The 17,850-nt window shown below is 54.3% G+C and overlaps 1 protein-coding gene across 5 annotated transcripts in view; it reads right to left on the reverse strand.

Annotated features, from left to right (window-relative positions):
- Positions 1-17,850, reverse strand: part of GTF2IRD1 (GTF2I repeat domain containing 1) — a 115,433-nt gene that overhangs the window by 31,438 nt on the left and 66,145 nt on the right. For 4 of the 5 annotated variants that reach the window (XM_043455668.1, XM_043455666.1, XM_043455671.1 and 1 more), the window contains 8 exons: positions 13,991-14,038; positions 12,787-12,852; positions 11,549-11,732; positions 7,171-7,220; positions 6,902-6,958; positions 5,083-5,166; positions 3,421-3,604; positions 2,536-2,564 (listed from right to left, as the gene is read on the reverse strand). In XM_043455668.1, the coding sequence (XP_043311603.1) occupies positions 2,536-2,564; positions 3,421-3,604; positions 5,083-5,166; positions 6,902-6,958; positions 7,171-7,220; positions 11,549-11,732; positions 12,787-12,852; positions 13,991-14,038 (702 nt within the window). The remainder of the gene's footprint in view (positions 1-2,535; positions 2,565-3,420; positions 3,605-5,082; positions 5,167-6,901; positions 6,959-7,170; positions 7,221-11,548; positions 11,733-12,786; positions 12,853-13,990; positions 14,039-17,850) is intronic. The other variant, XM_043455667.1, reaches the window with a different exon arrangement.

Below are 17,850 nucleotides of genomic sequence, written 5' to 3' on the forward strand. Positions count from 1 at the left end.
AGGATTTTCCTGGTGGTACAGTGGATAAAAATCCGCCTGCCAACACGGGGGACACGGGTTCGATCCCTGGTCAGGGAAAATTCCACACGCCGTGGAGCATCCAAGCCCGTGTGCCTCAACTACTGAGCCTGCACGCTGCAACTCCTGAAGCCCACGAGCCCTAGAGGCTGTGCTCCACAAGAGAAGCCACCGCGATGAGAAGCCTGCGCACCACAAAGCTCCAGTTTGCTGCAACTAGAGAGAGCCTGCGCGCAGCAGTGAAGGCCCTGCACAATCCAAAAAGAAAAAGGCGGGGGGGGGGGCGGGGGGCGGGCAAGGGAAAGAAAAAGGTAACAGGGCCAAGCGCTGAACTCATAGCCCAGCACACATCAGGGGTCAGAAATGACGTTTTCTTGTTTTGTTTTCAAACTCATAAAAATACATGCATGCTTCTGGAGCTGCTGTATTTTCAGTCTCCACGGGGCCTGGGTAGGAAGGCCTGGGGAGCACAAGCCATGCAGAGGGGAGGCCAATGGCTCGCAGTGTTTCTCCAGCAGAGGGAGGCCTGCCCGCTCCCACAATGGCCGCTCGTAGGAGCAGGACGGACACTACCCAGCACGGACACCTACTGGGCAGAAAAGGAAGTCGGGGTGGGCAGCGGCTTGAAGCTGATTTAGTGGTGCAAGTGCTACGGGGTCGCGGGGACCCTGCTTCGGGGCAGGCGAGTGGACCACAGGCCGCCGGCCGCGATCCTGGAGCCAGGCAGGTCCACAGCCAGCCGGGCGGCCTGTCATAGGGCAGGGATGGGCCCGGGAATGCGATGAGAAGGGGACCCACAGGCCTGTGATGTCCTCACGAGCACCTGGGCCCTCCTTTCCATGTTCTGTCCTGCAGCCCCCAGCAGCCGCGGGCCCCACCTCCCCACGGGGGCGACCTGCTCCAGATCACGGACCCAGAGGCTGGCCAGGCCACCTGCTGGCCGTGTGACGCAGGCACATCGCTGAGATGCGAGTCTCAGTTTCCCCCTGAAAGTCGGGCTCTCGTCCCGATCTCCCAGATCTAAGGAGTAAACGAGATGCCTCCTGTGTGTGTCCATCGCTGTAATGATGGTACCCAGAACACTGCCTGGCAATGGGAGGAAGGAACTCCAGAAACACGTGTAAAACGGACCCAGGTGAAGCGGTCCGCACTGGGTTTGATGCCCAGAAACCTCTTGGCAAGGTTTCCGCCAGGGCCACCGTCTCTACCTTACTGACATCATCTGATCGCACCTCTGAGAGTTCTAGAAAAACCCCTTGGGCCTTGGATCCCTGCTGCTCACCCATCTGACCACCTGCTTCTCCTTCCCTCTCCTCCTGGCTCTCTCGAGGCCCCATCAAAGCCTTCCTCTTCTCAAATCCTCTCCCACCACCCCTTCCCTCTGCTTCTCCTCCTGGGGGTCCCTACAGCCGACAGCAGCTGCCACATCACTGTACCCCTTGATGAGTCTGATCCTTCCAGGTCAACCCCTCCCCAGAAGCCCACCAAGCCAGGCCAGGGCTCAGGGAACAGATCCAGGCAGGAGGGTCAGGGTGCACAGAGACGGGTGGTGAGTGATGTGGCCGGGGCCATGACATCGAATTCCTGTTGTTTAGTCGCTAAGTCGTGTCTGACTCTTGCGACCCCATGGACCGTAACCCACCAGGTTCCTCTGTCCGTGGAATTCTCCAGGCAAGAATACCGGGGAGTGGGTAGCCAGTCCCTTTTCCAGGGGATCTTCCCGACCCAGCAATCGAACCCATGTCTCCTGCATCGCAGGTGGATTCTTTACCACTGAGCCACCAGAGAAGCCCTCAGATTCCCATACTGCAGGCTCTTCATGTCCCCAGGACAGCCTCCCCAAGGGCCCGGGGCTGCCAGCGGCTCTGGGTCGGAGGGGAGGAGAGGAAGCAAGGCTCTGGGCCCAGCACAGGCAGCCACCTCCTCGGAGGCCTGGGCCATCCCTCAGTGCTGATCAGGTGGTCGTGTCCCCCCCACGGGGACAGCCTCTGCTCATTCAGGGCTTGGGAGAGCCAGGACATAGCCTGGGGGAGGGTGGATGGGAGTGGATGCCTTGAGAAGGGCCAGGAGAGGCGTTTTACAAAGTGGGTAAATGCTTACCCACATCTCACCACCAGGCTAGTGGGTTCCCACGCAGACACCCCTTCCTCTGAAGTTAGGAACCCACCTGCCATCAACCTTATCTGCTCAGCAAGGCCCCTCATGCGGGAAGTTGGGGGTCACTGACCCAGCCGGGCCCTTCCCTCCTGAATCCCCGCTGGGTGAAGCTTAAAAGTCACCCGTGCCCCGCCACCATCCCTTTCTGTGACGAAGGAACCGGGTCCAGATTCTAACTTGACCTTCCTCCCTGCTTCCCCCAGCCTGGGGCCAATTCCCAGGGCAGACACGGCGGGGCTCCAGCTCTGGGGCCCCAGAAGCTGGGCCCCACAGTGAGCTCCGCTCTGGCCTCTGCCCCTAGTGCCATGGCCTGCCCCTGCCCCCACGCCAAGTGGCCCTCCCATAGCCAGCGCCTCTTACCAGGCTTCGGGATGAGTCCTTGGAAAGGCCTGGAAAAGAAACAGAGTCGGGAGTGTCAGGGGAGGGTCTGGGAGCTTGTGAGGAATGTGTGGGGCCCACCCCAGACCAGCTAAACCAGTGTCTGCAGTTTGGGGGGGGTGGTGGTGGGCTGCATGGTATGGACTGTGGGATCTTAGTTCCCTGACCTGGGATCAAACCCGGGACCAGGGCAGTGAGAGCACCGAGTCCTAATACCCGGACAGCCAGGGAATTCCCCAGAAACTGCATTTAACAGGATGCCTGGGGCTCCGTGTGCACGAGACCCTGGGACGCTGGGATCCTGGGACTCTGGGACTTTGGTATCCTGGGACCCTGGGTCTCTGGGACTCTGGGACCCTGGAACCCCAGGATGGTGGGATCCTGGGACCCTGGGATCTTGGGACGCTGGGATGCTGGGACGCTGGGACCCTGAGACCCTGGGACGATTGGCAGGGCCTCTGGGCACCAGGTGGAGCAGGGTCTCCCACTGGCGCCGCCCTGCCGGCTCCGCAGAGCCATGCGTATCACTGTCTCGGTCTCCTCCCCTCTGACGCGGGCCAAGGCCTCTCTCCCAGGGGAACGGGAATGCAGCGAGCAGCCACCAAGGCAGGGAGACGGGGCCCATGAAGGCTGCCCCTGCTATGGTGTACGGGGGGTGCGGGGGACCTAGTCTCATCTCTTTGAGGCTCTCTGCACCCCAGCTGGCCTGCAGGCCCCCCTCCTCCAACCCCCAGGATCCAGGTGGTGCTGGGAAAGCCGCCTTGTCCAGCTGGAAGGCCAGGATGACCCGAAGGCCAGGCCAAGGGTCCACAACTCGAGGCCCCGCCCAGCCCTTGCCTCCTCTCTCTTCCCCCGTTCCCTGAGTACCTGGTGACGGTGAACTTGATCTTGTCAGCCACCGCGAGGATCCTCTCCAGGTTCTGGGAGCCAAAGGTGCAAGGCTTTCGGAACGGGATCCCCGGGGGCAGCCCCTCGATGATGACTGAGCCGGGGTTACTCTTGATCCGCTTGTAGGGCACCTGGACTGGGTACTTGATGCCCAAGGCCTCCCCTGCGGACGAGAGGGACGGAGAAGTGTTGTCGGGAGCCGGAGGCAGGGCTGGTGTGTTGTCAGCAGCCAGGGGTGCTCTCCATACGAGTGTGATATACCCCTGCACATCTGGGAATGGGGGGTGTTGTGTAGTGCTACAGACAGGCACAATCAGTAGGGGACCGGAAAGTGGGGGGCCTTAGGGGGCTGGGGTGTGGGTCTGTGCCCAAGCCGGGCCGAGGAGCAGGCACGGGATATGTGGCTATGGTTGCTGGGGAGAAGACCGCTCCTAACGTGTCAGCCTCACAGCTTGAGAATCTGAAAGCCAACTTGCAGATGGTACCTTGTGGGCACATGTGGTCCTTCCCTACAATGCCTGATCCTCCCTCCTCTGTGAGGTTCCGCCTCACCCTGGCTCTGGACCGGCCTGGCCTGAGAAGGCAGATCACAAGTGGGAGCAGGGAAGCCAGCTAGGGTGCGGCTCAGACCTCAGGGCCCTCTTTCTGGGGCTCAGCCTCACTCCCGCTGCCCACCTTCTGCAGAGGGCCGTGGTATGTTCATCCCAGGGCCTGTACTTTGTCCTACAGCCTGGGGGCTGTCTTGAGGCCACTGCTGACCCACTCTGAGCTGCTGTCTGCTGTCAGGCTGACAAGAACATCCATGGCGCCCTGACTAGGTGGGGTGTACCATGGGAGCATCCTGCTGGACCAAGGGCTGGACACCCCTAAGTGTCCCAGATAGCCCACTTATGAAGACAAGCCTGCAGAAATCTCCCACGTCTTGGACAAGCAGAAACAGCTGAACTTTTTCTGGGCAATAAACTAATTTTTATCTCATGGACACTGGGAATGGTATCCAGTTCCAGTTATAGTCGCTCAGTTGTGTCTGACTCTTTGCGACCCAATGAAACGCAGCACGCCAGGCCTCCCTGTCCATCACCAACTCCCGGAGTCTACCCAAACCCATGTCCATTGAGTCAGTGATGCCATTCAACCATCTCATCCTCTGTCGTCCCCTTCTCCTCCTGCCCTCAATCTTTCCCAGCATCAGGGTCTTTTCAAGTGAGTCAGCTCTTCGCATCAGAATGGTATAACTGGTCTCATTTCCCTTTTTGCTCTGGCTCCTAGGAAACTCAGAGCCCCACATTCAGCAAGTACAGAACTGCTGAGTCTTCATGTCCCCCCTGGTTTGCGCCACGTCAGCTTGTCTGTTTGGTGTTATTGAGACATAATTCACATATCATAACATTTACCATCTTAAACAATCCAGTGGTTTGTAGTAGTAGTATTTTTTGCCACATTCGTGGCATGTGCGGTCTTAGTTCCCTAACCAGGGATTGAACCTGTAGCCCCTGCATTGCAAGTGTGGAGGCTTAACCACTGGATCACCAGGGAAGTCCCAGTGTTCAAGAAATGTTTGCATGCGGATTGAGTGGTCTTCCCGGAGGAGACTACGGCCCCACCTCTCCTCCTCTCTGGCCAGGGCACCCTGGGGCTCACCATATTTCTTATTGAACAGATCCTGAACTTGCTCCCTCAGCGTGTTGGCAATGTCGATCCGCGAGAGTCTGGCGTCATAATTTTCTGCCAAGTGAAAAACAATTACGGATTTGGGCTGTTAAATGAAAAGGCACTTGATGACTTTTACAGAATATGATTTTCTAATTATGGGGAACTCCTTCTTGGGCAATTATCAGCTCCTTGGAGGGGGCCCCTCGGAGAACTCCAGCACTAACATCTTGACGGGGACGTGTGTTTGCTCCGGAAGGACGCACACTGTTGCGACAACAGCGATGAGTCGGAAATTAAGTTAATTGTTGACATTTGAAAACCACACCGATGAGCCAGACCTGGAGGGGAGAGACCCCATGAAGGGAAGCAGTTTCCTGCATCACGGTGAGTGGAGCGGGGCCTCGGTCAGGGTCAGAAGAGGGGCAGGAGGCTAAGCAGGGACCTGAGGTCACTGACCATGACCCCGTGGAGGCAGGGAGCCAGCCTGCCTGTTCCCACGGTCACTCGCTCACTCACCCGGAGGGTATCTGCTAAGAAGCCCATGTGTCCACACCCGCCATGAGGCCCCCGGATGTTGGGGAGATTAGAGCCTGATGCTGACTTGTGGGCAAAGAGAGGTGGGGGGAGGCTGGAGGGAGGGGATGGGTCTCTGGGCAATTGGACCCAGTTTGCTAGAAGGGCTAAGGATGAACAGCCATGGGGTAAGGTGAGAGACTCGACCCCCCCCCACCCCGCCCCGGTAGAAAATTCTGGCCTGGGGAGGAGTGAGAGGCTCGGTGGTAAGCAGGTGCCCCTCTGGGATTTGGGGCCCAGGTCCCCAGGCTCTGCCACCCCCAGGGGCTGGCCCTTCTTGTCTCTGATCTGGCTTACCCCACTTTCTCCTGAGAGTCACAGGGACCACCCAGGGCCCACCTGGGGAACACCCACCCGGGGGGACTTGTAGCCACTCTCCAGAGCTGCTGTAACATGCACATGGACAGCTGCTCTGAGTCACAGCAGCCCCCACTGATGCTATACACACACACACACACACACACACACACACACACACACACACGCACGCATGCTCATCGTGTTCAACTCTTTGTGACCCTATGGACTGTGCGTAGCCCACCAGGCTCCTCTGTCCACGGGATCTCCCAGGCAACAAAACTGGAGTGGGTTGCCGTTTCCTCCTCCAGGGGATCTTCCCGACCAGAGATGGAAGCTGTGTCCACTGCATTGACAGGTGGAGTCCTGACCGCTGAGCCACCTGGGCAACCCACTGATTTGACCTTAACCAAAAGGCAGAGTAGTCCTACCAGCCCCCACCATCGGGAGGGATGGGACAGAGACTCCTCTGCCCACTGTTTCTCACCCAGGGTCCCCTCTTCAGCCCTGAGCCCAAGCTTTGCCCCATCCTCCACCCACCTCTGTCCACCCCTCCTCGGCCCGGCCACAGTCCTCCCTTTGAGGAGAATCCTCCTTGCCCTCGGCAACTCCTCTCCTCTGATTTCAAAGCACTAACGGCATGGCCGGCTGCCTAACACAAAGCGGGCAGGTCAGCTGCCTCCCCCGACTGACAGCGAGCGGCTCCTTCAGCCCGTACCCCACCGTCCCCTGAACCCCCAGACGCCTGGCGGAGAGTCTCCCTAGAGCTGATATACTACAGCCCTGCCTGGCTGCCTACCCACCTGGCTCAGACCACCCCCCTTGGGGGGCCCTGAGGTTGGCAGCCAACCCCTCCCACCCCCAGCCTGGCCCTCCAAAGGTCAGGTCAAGGTCATGGCGCTGGGACAGGGGACCCCCTCCTGACCTGCAACCTTACCTTGAAAGCCCTGTCTCTTCAGGCTCTCGTCCACAAGAGGGTCCCCGGAATCCCTCTCTGGGGGCGTTGGGGGAGGGGAGAGAAGCCAGGGTGAGCGGGTAGCTCCTGGGACCCAGGACAGAGGTGGCATCTGGTGGGGACAAACTTGGTGGGGAGGGTGGTGGGGGATGCCAGGGGGGACGGAACCAGGAAGGAGGAAGCAGGAGGAGGGGTGGTGGCAGACGCCTGGGACCCTTCCCAAGCCCAGCCCGTGACCCTGGGCAGGGTACCTTGGCTGTCCGCGAGGGGCTCTTTGACTCCTTCCGTGAGCAGCTCAGGCCTACAAAACACAAGAGGGGCTATCACTAAGGTCCCTCGAGGCCTCCCCAGCTCTGCCCTCTGGGCCTCAGTCTGCACATCTGTACAATGGGCCCTCTTGATTCTGGACAGTCCGGTCTGGGGTCCCTGTCCCCCAGGCAGGGTCCTGCCGACAGATCTGGGGGTGTGAGATCTGGCAGCTGTGCTGGGCTCTGAGGATCCAGCCGGGAGTGAGATCTTAGTTTTCCGACCAGGAATTGAACCCATGCCCCCTGAATTGGAAGTTCAGAGTCTTAACCAGTGGACCCCCAGGAAAGTCCACGTTTTTAGTATATTCAACAAAGTTGTTTATGCAGCTATGCTTGCATGCATGATAAGTCACTTCAGTCACATCTGACTCTCTGTGACCCCATGGACTGTAGCCCGCCAGGTTCCTCTGTTCACAGTATATTCCAGGCAAGTATACTGGAGTGGGTTGCCATTTCCTTCTCCAGGGAATCTCCCTGACCTAGGGTATTGAACCCGTGTCTCCTCTGTTTCCTGTACTGGCAGGAGGGTTCTCTATTACGAGCGCCATTGGGGAAGCTAATTTCAGAACATTTACATCTCCATCTAAAACATATCCTTTTTAAAAGTAAGATCAGTAAGAAGTGGCTTTTTTTTTTTCCACTAATATTCCCAATAGTATTTTTAGCTAACTTTTTAAAAGGAGGAATACCAAAATAAATATATTCAAGTGCTCAATCTCTCTCTTCCAATTATCTCTTAAAATCACCCCAACTAGTCCTTAACCCTAACATCCCAACGGTTCCACTGGACAAAGTTAATCACTCTTTTCTACTTGAATCATTTTTTTCACTTGGCATTCAGGAAACTGGGATTACTTAAATTCATTTTAAAATTTGGTGTATATATATATATATATATATATTTAAGAAATGAACTGCTGATACTGACAACCACATGGATGAGTCTCAAAAGCTGAGTGAAAGAAGTCAGTACCAGTGAGATGCACAGTGCATGATGCCATTTATATGACATTCTGGAAAAGGCAAAATGACAGATAACTCATCAGTGGTTGCCCGGAGCTGGGGTAGCCAGCAAAGGGGCACAAGGGAAGTTTCTGTATCTTTTAAAAAAATTTTATTTATTTTGTAAATCTTTCGGTTATGCCACAGACCATGTGGGATCTTAGTTTCCCAACCAGGGCTCGAAACCGTGCCCTCTGTGTTGGCAGCACGGAGCCTTAACCACTGCACCACCAGGGAAGTCCTGTTTTGGATTTTGAGGGTAGTCATGTGACTGTATGAGCTTGTCAAAAATCAAAGAGCTGTACATTTAAAAAGGGTAAAATTAAACTTCAATAAACCTGATACTAAAAAAAAAGCCAAAAAAACCCCAAACCATCTTGACTGAGGGTGACGAGCCCTTCGCTAAGCCGTGACCTTCACGGCCACCCTACAAAGGGTACAGGGTGCCCCACCTGACACCCTGAGCAACCTGCCCAAGGTCAAGGGGAGGAACAGAAGGAGCCGGACTCCACCCAAGTGCTTCCGGTTCTCAGTTTGAGGGGATGGACGAGGCAAGCGGCCCCCGCGTGTTACGTTCCTCCTGGATGCTGACAGCTTCCCACGTTCTGTCTGCCCCCCGAACTCTCCCTTGTGTCTGAGCCCCATAATCTACCTGCCACCCCTCTCTGCAAGGGTCCCCCACACCTCAGATGTAACACAAGTCAGACCCAACTCCTACTTTTTTTTTTTTTTAATGTTTTGGCCATGCTGTGGGGCATGTGGGCTCTTAGTTCCCAGACCAGTGATCAAACCAGTGCCCCCTGCATCGGAAGTGTGGATGCCGGGAGCCAGCACACGAGATCCCGCCCATGACAAGGTCGTGAGGAGGAGACCTGACAAGCAAGGCAGATCAGGACCTCAGGGATTTCGAAAAGCTGCCCCGGTGCTCACCTTAAAGATGATCTCTGTCTTTCTGATGCTTGCTATATTAGACTACTCCCTAATTTCTGTGACACAGATAGAAGGCCTTCCCTGATCTCTCTCCAAACAGAATCAACTTAGAACTTTAATCAATATGTCCCCCGGACGGCAGTATCCTATAAGATTATCCAGGATGAAAGGAGTGTTTCAACTTAGACCCCTTTGCTGGCATTCTAGCCTGCTTGGCAAATGCGTACTAATGTACATGACTGCTCACAACACCTTAATCATGAACAGCATAAAGAGCCTGATCTCACTAAAGGCCCTAATAGGCACAGAGCCCTTCGGGGGGTGAGGAAGCCCTATTAGAGAACACAAAAATATTATTTTAAAAGTGGTTAGAATTGTTCATTTTAACCAGCAATGCTAAACAGGGGCTGCCTCACCAGAGCTGCAGAGTCTTTGTGTTGTAAACCTTTTAGATAAATTTAACTAATAACTTCTGCAAAAGGACTGACCTTTGTGTTCATTAAAGAATAGATTACAGGAAAACAGCTTTGCATTCACCTAGGTCATAAAATGTCAATAGGCCCCGAGGCCAGAAGATAATGTATAAGACACTCACAAAGAAGTTACAGGAAACACCCTGGTTTCCTGAAGGACAAAGCTGATGTAATGTTAAACTATCTTCCCCTTAAAAATGTACTAACTTAGAATATAAAAGCTACAGTAAAAAATAAAGATTTGCCAGACTCTACTACACCCCCCAGCCTGGTCTCTCTCTCTTTCTTTTTCTCGCCGACGCCGTTCATCCTGAGGGTACCCCTGGATCCTGCTAAGGCTGGACCCCAGCATGTGGAGTCTCAACCACCGGACTATAGGGAAAGTCCCTCAGCTCTTGACTTTGACCTCCAACCTCATCATCGGCACCTTGAAAAACGGCATCTCCACCATCCTAGCTGCTCAGTCCCCAACCTTGAGTCATTCAGGCCCCTCTTCCTCTCACACCCACATCGTATACATTGGCAAATTCTACCAGCTCCATCTTCAAAACACAGCCTGAACCTGATGACTTCTCACCACAGCACCTTTACTGAGTCCAAGATGCCACTGTGTCTTCAGGGCCAGGTACAGTCTCCTCACTGGTCCCACCCTTCTCAAAACCATCCAGTGAGATCTCATTACATTTGAAATAAAATCCAAACCCTTTACGCCGGCCCAAGACTCTGTACAATCCAGCCCTTGCTACCTCTTGTGCCTCGCCACTCACACTCTTCCCTTGCTCAATCCACACCAGTCACACACCGGGACCTTGCTAGACTTGACATGCACAAGTGTGTCCCTGCCTCAGGGCCTCTGCACCTGTCATTCCCACTGCTTCAGTGCTTTTCTGCCAGATATCTGCAAGGGCTGCTTCATTAGGTCTCTGCTTTGATGTCCCCTCCATCGACAGGCTCCTCCTGCCCCTCTCTGCCCCTTTAACCTGCATTACAGCATTTATCTCCACCTGATATTATACTGGGGTTTTATTTGATGAGATCAGCCAACTCAACAGCAGGATTCAGTGGTATTCATTGATGCTGGCACATGGGTGGGCACTCAAGGTGCATTTGTGGAAGGAAAGAACCACATATCCACTATCTGTACCTGGAGTACCACCCTCCCTGCTTAACCTGGTGCAAGCCAGGCTCCACGAGAGAGCTCCCTGCCCTGTACCCCAATGCTGGCCTGCCACTCTAGGCGTGAAGGACACCCTGAGTCTCCCAATTTTGGGGCCATCTACTCCCCCGGGCAGAACAAACCTTTAAGTGTCTCCTCTTTCTTGTTACTTTCAACCAAACCAAACCTAAATTTACAAGACATCCCAGTAACACAGAGAAGCGTGAAACAGGTCACCCCCAGGTCCTCCCTCATCTTTTAAAAATTCAATAGCTGCCTCCATCTCCTCCAGGGGGAGTTTATATCTCAGTTGGGCACACAGGCTGGATACAATGGAGCTCCTTGGGTCCTCGCTGACGAAAACTAGATGCTTGAGCAAAGAGAAGAAACCTGAAATGCCAACACCCAATTTTCCAATCCAGGGAAAATGGGGCATTGTCAATCTGGATGCCTCCAACCTGCAGAGGATGTTCAGAATGGTCCAGGAGATCAAGCCAGTAGGCATATTCCCGTTTTACATCCAGCCAAGCTCTCCTGGGGACTGAGAGGGCATCAATCTGGTTGCTTTCGGTCCTTCAGGCCTCAGCTGAGGCTGGGCAAACTTGTACCTGCTCAGTTGAGACGAAACTTCATCTAGCATCCTATCATGCAAAAAAAAAAAAGCACCTTCCCCAATCTAAGCAGGAAAATAGCTACTTGGCACTTCTCCTTGGCGCTGGGCAAGCCTGGAGCAGCTCCCGTGGACCCTGCCGGGCCTTACCTCTTGATGACAAACTGGATGCTGTTGCTGGCTTCCAGGATCTTCCGGAGCTTGGCGATCCCAAAGCAGTTGGGCCTGCGGAGGGAGATGCCTTCAGGCAGCCCCACCACAAACAGCTCCTCTGGGTACATCAGGAACTTGGAGTAGGGCACCTTGACAGGCTCCGAGATGCCAATGGCCTTGGCTGCAGAGATACGGCTGCTATAGGGCCATCCAGATCTAGGGGCCACGAGCCTCAATTCCCACCTCCCATGTCTGCATGGGGGGGCCGGAGCCCTTTTGAAACTTGGCTCTTAGCTGAACCTTCCTGACCCTCCTGAGAGGTTAAGTACCGTCAGCCTCAGTCTTGTAGGTAAGCGACCCAGAGCCCAGAGGGGATGTGACTTGTCTCAGGTCCCAGGGTCCCTCAGCTCCCAGGGACGTGAATCCAAGTCAGTGGGACCCCCAATCTTATGCTCAGTCCATGCCCTCATGCCCTGGCAGTGCAAGAGAAACCACTGACAGCAGGTGAAACCTGGCATCAGCTCCACCCAAGTCCACTCATCCCCATGCTGCCAAAAAGGCCCTCTGGAAGGTCCCTCTGCCACCATAAATAACCCCAACCCCCCATGTGGTCCAACACCACACCTTGGGAACTGGAGAGATCTGAGGCCCAGGCCAGGCACCGCCATTCACTAGTCACGGGGCCTCACACAAGCCATGGCACTTCCCCAGGCCTCAATTTTCCTCATCTGTAAAATGGGCATTAGGACGCAGGGATTTTATGAAGACGGGATGGGAGAAGGTGTGTAAAGCACCTTGCCAGCGCCTGGCCAACCACAGGGGCTGAATGAAGAGTAGGCTTCTCCCCTGCCTTTCTAGTAGGAAAGATCTTGTCATGCGTGCATCCTCCTGAGGACCCTGAATGAGGGTGTCTGTGGGGGACAGAGGGGCACTTATAGCTGACACAGCGGCCTCTCCAAGCTGAGGCTAAGGCAGACTGTGAGTGTGAGTGTGTTGATGGAGGAGACGGCGGTGCTGTGTTTCAGAGGGTGGGGTTCTCCAGCAGTGCCTCAGTCTCCCCAGGCGGGATGTCTGGAGCTGAGGAGGGGGCTGGGCAGCAGCCCCTGCAGTGCCCCAGCCCCCCCGGCCCCTCTCTGTTCAGGAAGCAGCTGGGATGGGGGGGGTCAGTCCCTCTGATAACAGGGCAGCTGGAGGGAGACCCAGACACCCCCAACCCTGCCTGGCTCCTCGCTCACCGTATCGCGTGTTGAAAAGTAGCTCCACCTGCTTCCGCAAAGGCCGGATCACGTCGCCGTGACTATCTGGAAGGCAAAGGGCAGTTTGATGAGCTTCCCCAGCGGCAGCAGGACCCTGCTTCTCAGCTCATGTCCCATCTCTGCTGGCGCCAAGGATGCCCTGTGCTGAGACCTTGATGGCAGATAACCCATAACCGCAGAAGTGGCCTCTCTGCAGACAGGTCCACAATTCCCAGGCTCAAATATCAGCTCGTGAAATCGGGTCTAGGGCATCACCAGGCCTGAGTGGAAGGTTCTGAAGCCTAAGGATGACCATGGGACTTTCTATGTGAACGTCACTCTAGACCAGCACAGTGACTTATGTATGTATGCATGCGTGCTCAGTCGTGTCCGACTCTTGGTAACCCCCTGGACAGTAGCCCACCAGGTTCTTCTGTCCATGGGAGGTTCCGGACAAGAATGCTGAAGTGGGTTGCCATTTCCTCTCCAGGGGATCTTCCTGACCCAGGGGTTGAACCTGCATCTCTCGCATCTCCTACATTGGCGGGTGGATTCTTTACCACCGCGCCACCTGGGAAGCCTCGTCAAGCACAGCGCCTTAACTAGTGTGTGTGCGCTAAGCCTGCAAATTGAGTACGCTGCCACCAGGTGGCAGTAGATATCTGTTAAAACTTTACAGTCACACTCCCCACTTTTGGGACTGGGAAAGAGACATTCCTCTCCTCTGATACCCACTCGTTCCATTCCAGGGGCAGAAACAGCCCCATCCTCACCTTGACCTCCCTGCCTGTCCTACTCCCACTCTTTGCAGGCTGGGAATGAGCCATGTTCCTGAGATTGAACATGTCTATTGGACCCAAAGCCGATTTTGTGCTTTCAGGCCTCAGTTCGACTTGCTCAGGAAGACGAGGCTCAGACCTCAGCCTTAAAAGCGTTCTGGAAAGAAGTAGGGTGTATATAAAACAAAATAAGAAAGTCTTACAATTTCTCTTACCAGGAACAGCTGCTCCTACCCCTGACCACGTACCTCCTAGTTCTAGAAAACAGATCTATAAACCTCCTCCCAATTCAAGTAGCCTACAGGACACCCACCCCCAAACCCAGTGTCTGGAAGAGACAAAAGGGAGAAGTCGGGCGAGGGGAGGGGAGGGGAGGAGGCCTGGGTAGGGAGGGAGTGAAAAGCGGAAAGTGGACAGTGCCTCACCCTCCACTGGCCTTTCCTCGGGCCGAGGGTCCTCGCTGGGGCCTTTGTCTGAAAGAGAAGAGGGAACCATGCAGCCGCACGTATCATCTCCCGCACCTCCCAAGTCAGGTTGGACAGGCAGGGAGTGCAGGCCCAGAGTCCAGAGCATGGCATGGTGACCCCCAGACGGCATCAGGGACCCCCGTTTTGTACAAGCACCCACCCTCGCTGCCACGTGAGCTATTGAGACCAGACGCCTTTGGGATGTGTGGCCTGGATACCAGCCCCATGCCACCCCATCCTTCCTTCCACTGCCTGCCAGGCTCTGCTCTAGGAACTGAGGAAACGCAGCAACAAGACAACGCCTGTCCTCCTGCCGCGACGTCAGACATAACACATGAGGTCAGATGGCAGTGACGCCATAAAGAAAAACAAGAGTCACAGGACTTCCCTGGTGGTCCAGTGGTTAAGACTTTGCCTTACAGTGCAGGGGTTGTGGGTTCAATCCCTGGTCAGGGAGCCCACACAGCTCGTGGCCAAAAATCCAAAACATAAAACTGTAGCAATAACAAGTTCAATAAAGGTTTTAACATGGTCTGTATAAAAAAAAAAATCTTAAAAATGGGGACAGATAAGGGGATGGGGATGTGAAGCAATCTAAGGTCATAAGGTTCCGGGGCCTCTGACAAGGTGACTTGACCCTGGCAAGGACTCAACCTTGTCCCCAGACGCAGGTCCAACAGGCAGCAAAGACATGGCCCAGGGAACAACACTGGAGATGAGGGCTCAGGCCATAAGGGGGAGGGGGGAGATTGGCCTTGGGGGGCCGAGGAGGGGAATACGTGGGTTGGATCCAAGCGTCCAGGAAGAAGAGGGACATAGGCAAGAATAGGGGAGCCGTGTGTGTGGGGAGGGTGGCTGCAAACAAGAGATGACAGATGTTGGCAGGCAGATGAGATGCAAGTGCAGACAGCAGGGGTGGGGTGCCGGGGGTGGGACCTCCGTCAGCCGTGACTTTCATGCCAGCACTGGAGGAAGGCACGGGGATTTTCAACACTTGAAGCCACCAGAAGGAAACTGTGGCTTGGGAAGCCTGCCCTGTGTTGCCAGGGGCTTTCCCACGCGGGGCCAACCCCTGGACAGAGGAGGAGGGGTGGAGCAGGAGGATCCCGGGTCTGCTCTCGGCCAGCTGGTGGAAAGGATGCTCGGTGAGAAGGGATGCAGGGACTCCCATGAGAGGGAGAGCTCCCATGATGTGGTCAAGGCCCCACCCTCTGATGCGGGAGAAAGGGAGCCTGCTTTTCGGATCGCTAGACAAGCCGGAGCCTTGGGGCTCAACCCAGAAGGTTCTGGAAGGTTTCATCTCTGCTCAGCCCCTGACTTAAAAAGGGCCAGAGCTTTAGGACTAAACATTCGTCAGGGAAACAGGTACGTTGTGGGCAGTGGATGATGGGCCCACCTGACTCTGCCTAGGCCGGCAGCTCCGAGGGCTGACATCAATTCCTGGAAACAGTGATGGAGGGTGACCAGGTGGATCACCAGCCCAGCTCCCAGCTCCACACACACAGCTCCCCGCTTCCTGCCTTCTCCCTTGTCCCCCTCCCCTGCTTCTGTCCCCGGCCTTACCCAGGTGCTGATTCCAAGGGCAGGCCCCTAATAAACATGCCACGCATTAGGCTCCATCTGAGAGACTGGTCCCCAGCGAACGCAACCCACAACACACATCCTGGGGTTGTGACTTTCTCCTGTGCGTTTCAGCGCAGTGTTCCAGCCTGTCAAGGCCACGGGGTACATCATTCTTGGATGGATGGACCATTCCTCCCCAGGGATCTGCAATCTGCATAATCTTGCTGCCTAAGGTCTCACCGATACATGTTCAAGGAAGGACCGAGCCCTCCAGGACACGGGGAAATCTTCCTCTCGTGGAGGCTGGGATCCCCCTGGAGCCCCCTTTTCTTGCTTGAAATTCAAATAACTTTTTTTTTTGGCAGTGCTGAGTAGCATGTGGGATCTTAGTTCCCTAATCAGGGATCAAACCCCGTGTCCCTTGCATTGGGAGGGGGGAGTCTTAACTACTGAACTGCCAGGGAAGTCCCCAACTACCTTTCATTTAAACTGAAAACATTACTTAAAACTGTGTTTAGAGTCGAAACCCTTTTGTTTATAAAAGTCATAAGGAGCTTCTCCAGCCAGCCCAGGGTCAGTTGAAAATGTTGATGGTATAATGAGTCGACCCACTCCTGTGGATGACCCCACATGGGGTCCTTTCTGAGGGCTCACAGTTGCCCATGTAGACATCTGTCCCAGAACTGTGCCTGGGACTAAGGCACAGTCCACCTGTTTTTGCTTTGGGCAAAACTTCATCTCCAAGTCTTTTGTCAGCTCATCTTTGTCTGCCGTGACTTCTCACATCCTATAGACAGCGGATCTCAGGTATTACCTGGAGACCCATTCACCCACAGCAGACCTGGAAACCCTCGATACATCCTTACTGCACTGGACTCCCAGATCCAGGTCACTCTTTCCTGTTTCCAGACCGTTCTCCCTGACAGGGAAGATGGAAGCGGCAGAGACACTCTGCCTTGATTCTGTCACCGCCCATCTGGGCCTATAGGAAGCCTTCTTATGTATTTTCCTAGTCATTTGTTTATTTTTGGTAGGGGAAAATTAAAAAGTGCAGCAAGGCATACAGAACATGGTAACCAACCCTCATGGACCCACCAGCCGGAATGAATATATGTGAGCATGCTGTCATATTTGCACATGATTTTTTAAAATATTAATAAAACACTAGTCATACTATTTTTACAATTCAAATTTGGAAAAACGCTATACTGTCCATATCTTTCTGCACTCGAGTCTCACGCTGAACATGATAAGCTTTTTTGTACTCTGTTCATTGAAATACAACTACTATGCATTTGCATGGTGTCCTTGAGTAACTCTACCCCCCACCCCACCCCTCCCCATCCCCTCATCAAGCCCACACTAGACATCACACGCAAGGGTAACAAACTCCAGCCCTCTTCCTAAAGTTTCCTGCCCTGGCCCTGCTGCCCTTATTATAGAGTTTTCCAAACTCAAATCATTTAAGGACTAACATAATTTTCCAGCATATCTGCAAACCTTGTATAATTTACTGTTTGTCTAATTATTTACTTTTCAAAAATGTTAACTATGTATAATTCTTCTTCTTTAATTAAAAAAAATTTTGGCTACACTGCATGGCACACGGGATCTTAGTTCCCTGACCAGGGATTGAACCCGCAGTCCATGCAATTGGAAGTGTGCAGTTTTAGCCACTGGACCACTAAGGAAGTTCAAATTCTTATTTCTTATTACCTATAATAACATCTGTTGATAATGGTTGGAGCTGAGCGTATGAGATTCATTAAATTATTCTCAACTTTTTGTGGTTTTGAACATTTTCAAAACACAAAACATGGAGAACTCCACCCTCCCCCTGCTAATCTCCACCTGCCTAATCATTCCTCTTGTCTAAATTATCACAAGCGTCTGTCTTTCTCTCCAGCCCTCTAACATCTATTCTTAGCTCCCATGGTCAGAGCGGGTGAGGGTGCGTGCTCAGTCGTGTCCGACTTTCCGCGACCCAGTGGCCTGCAGCCCAACAGGTTCCTCTATCCATGGAATTCTCCAGGCAAGGGAGTGGGTTGCCATTCTCGCCTCCAGGGGATCTTCCTGACCCAGGGATCGAACCAGGGTCTCCCGCACTGCAGGCAGACCCTTTACTCTCTGAGCCACCAGGGAAGCCCCCTAAACACTAGACCGCCAGGGAATTTCCCTACTTTTCTTAATGATTTGCTTACTGTCTTCCTGCACTGGCATGTCAGCCCACAAGGGCAGGGACTTTGTGGTCTGTT

The sequence above is a fragment of the Cervus canadensis genome, chromosome 32 (genome assembly GCF_019320065.1).
Source record: "Cervus canadensis isolate Bull #8, Minnesota chromosome 32, ASM1932006v1, whole genome shotgun sequence".
NCBI lineage: Eukaryota > Metazoa > Chordata > Mammalia > Artiodactyla > Cervidae > Cervus > Cervus canadensis.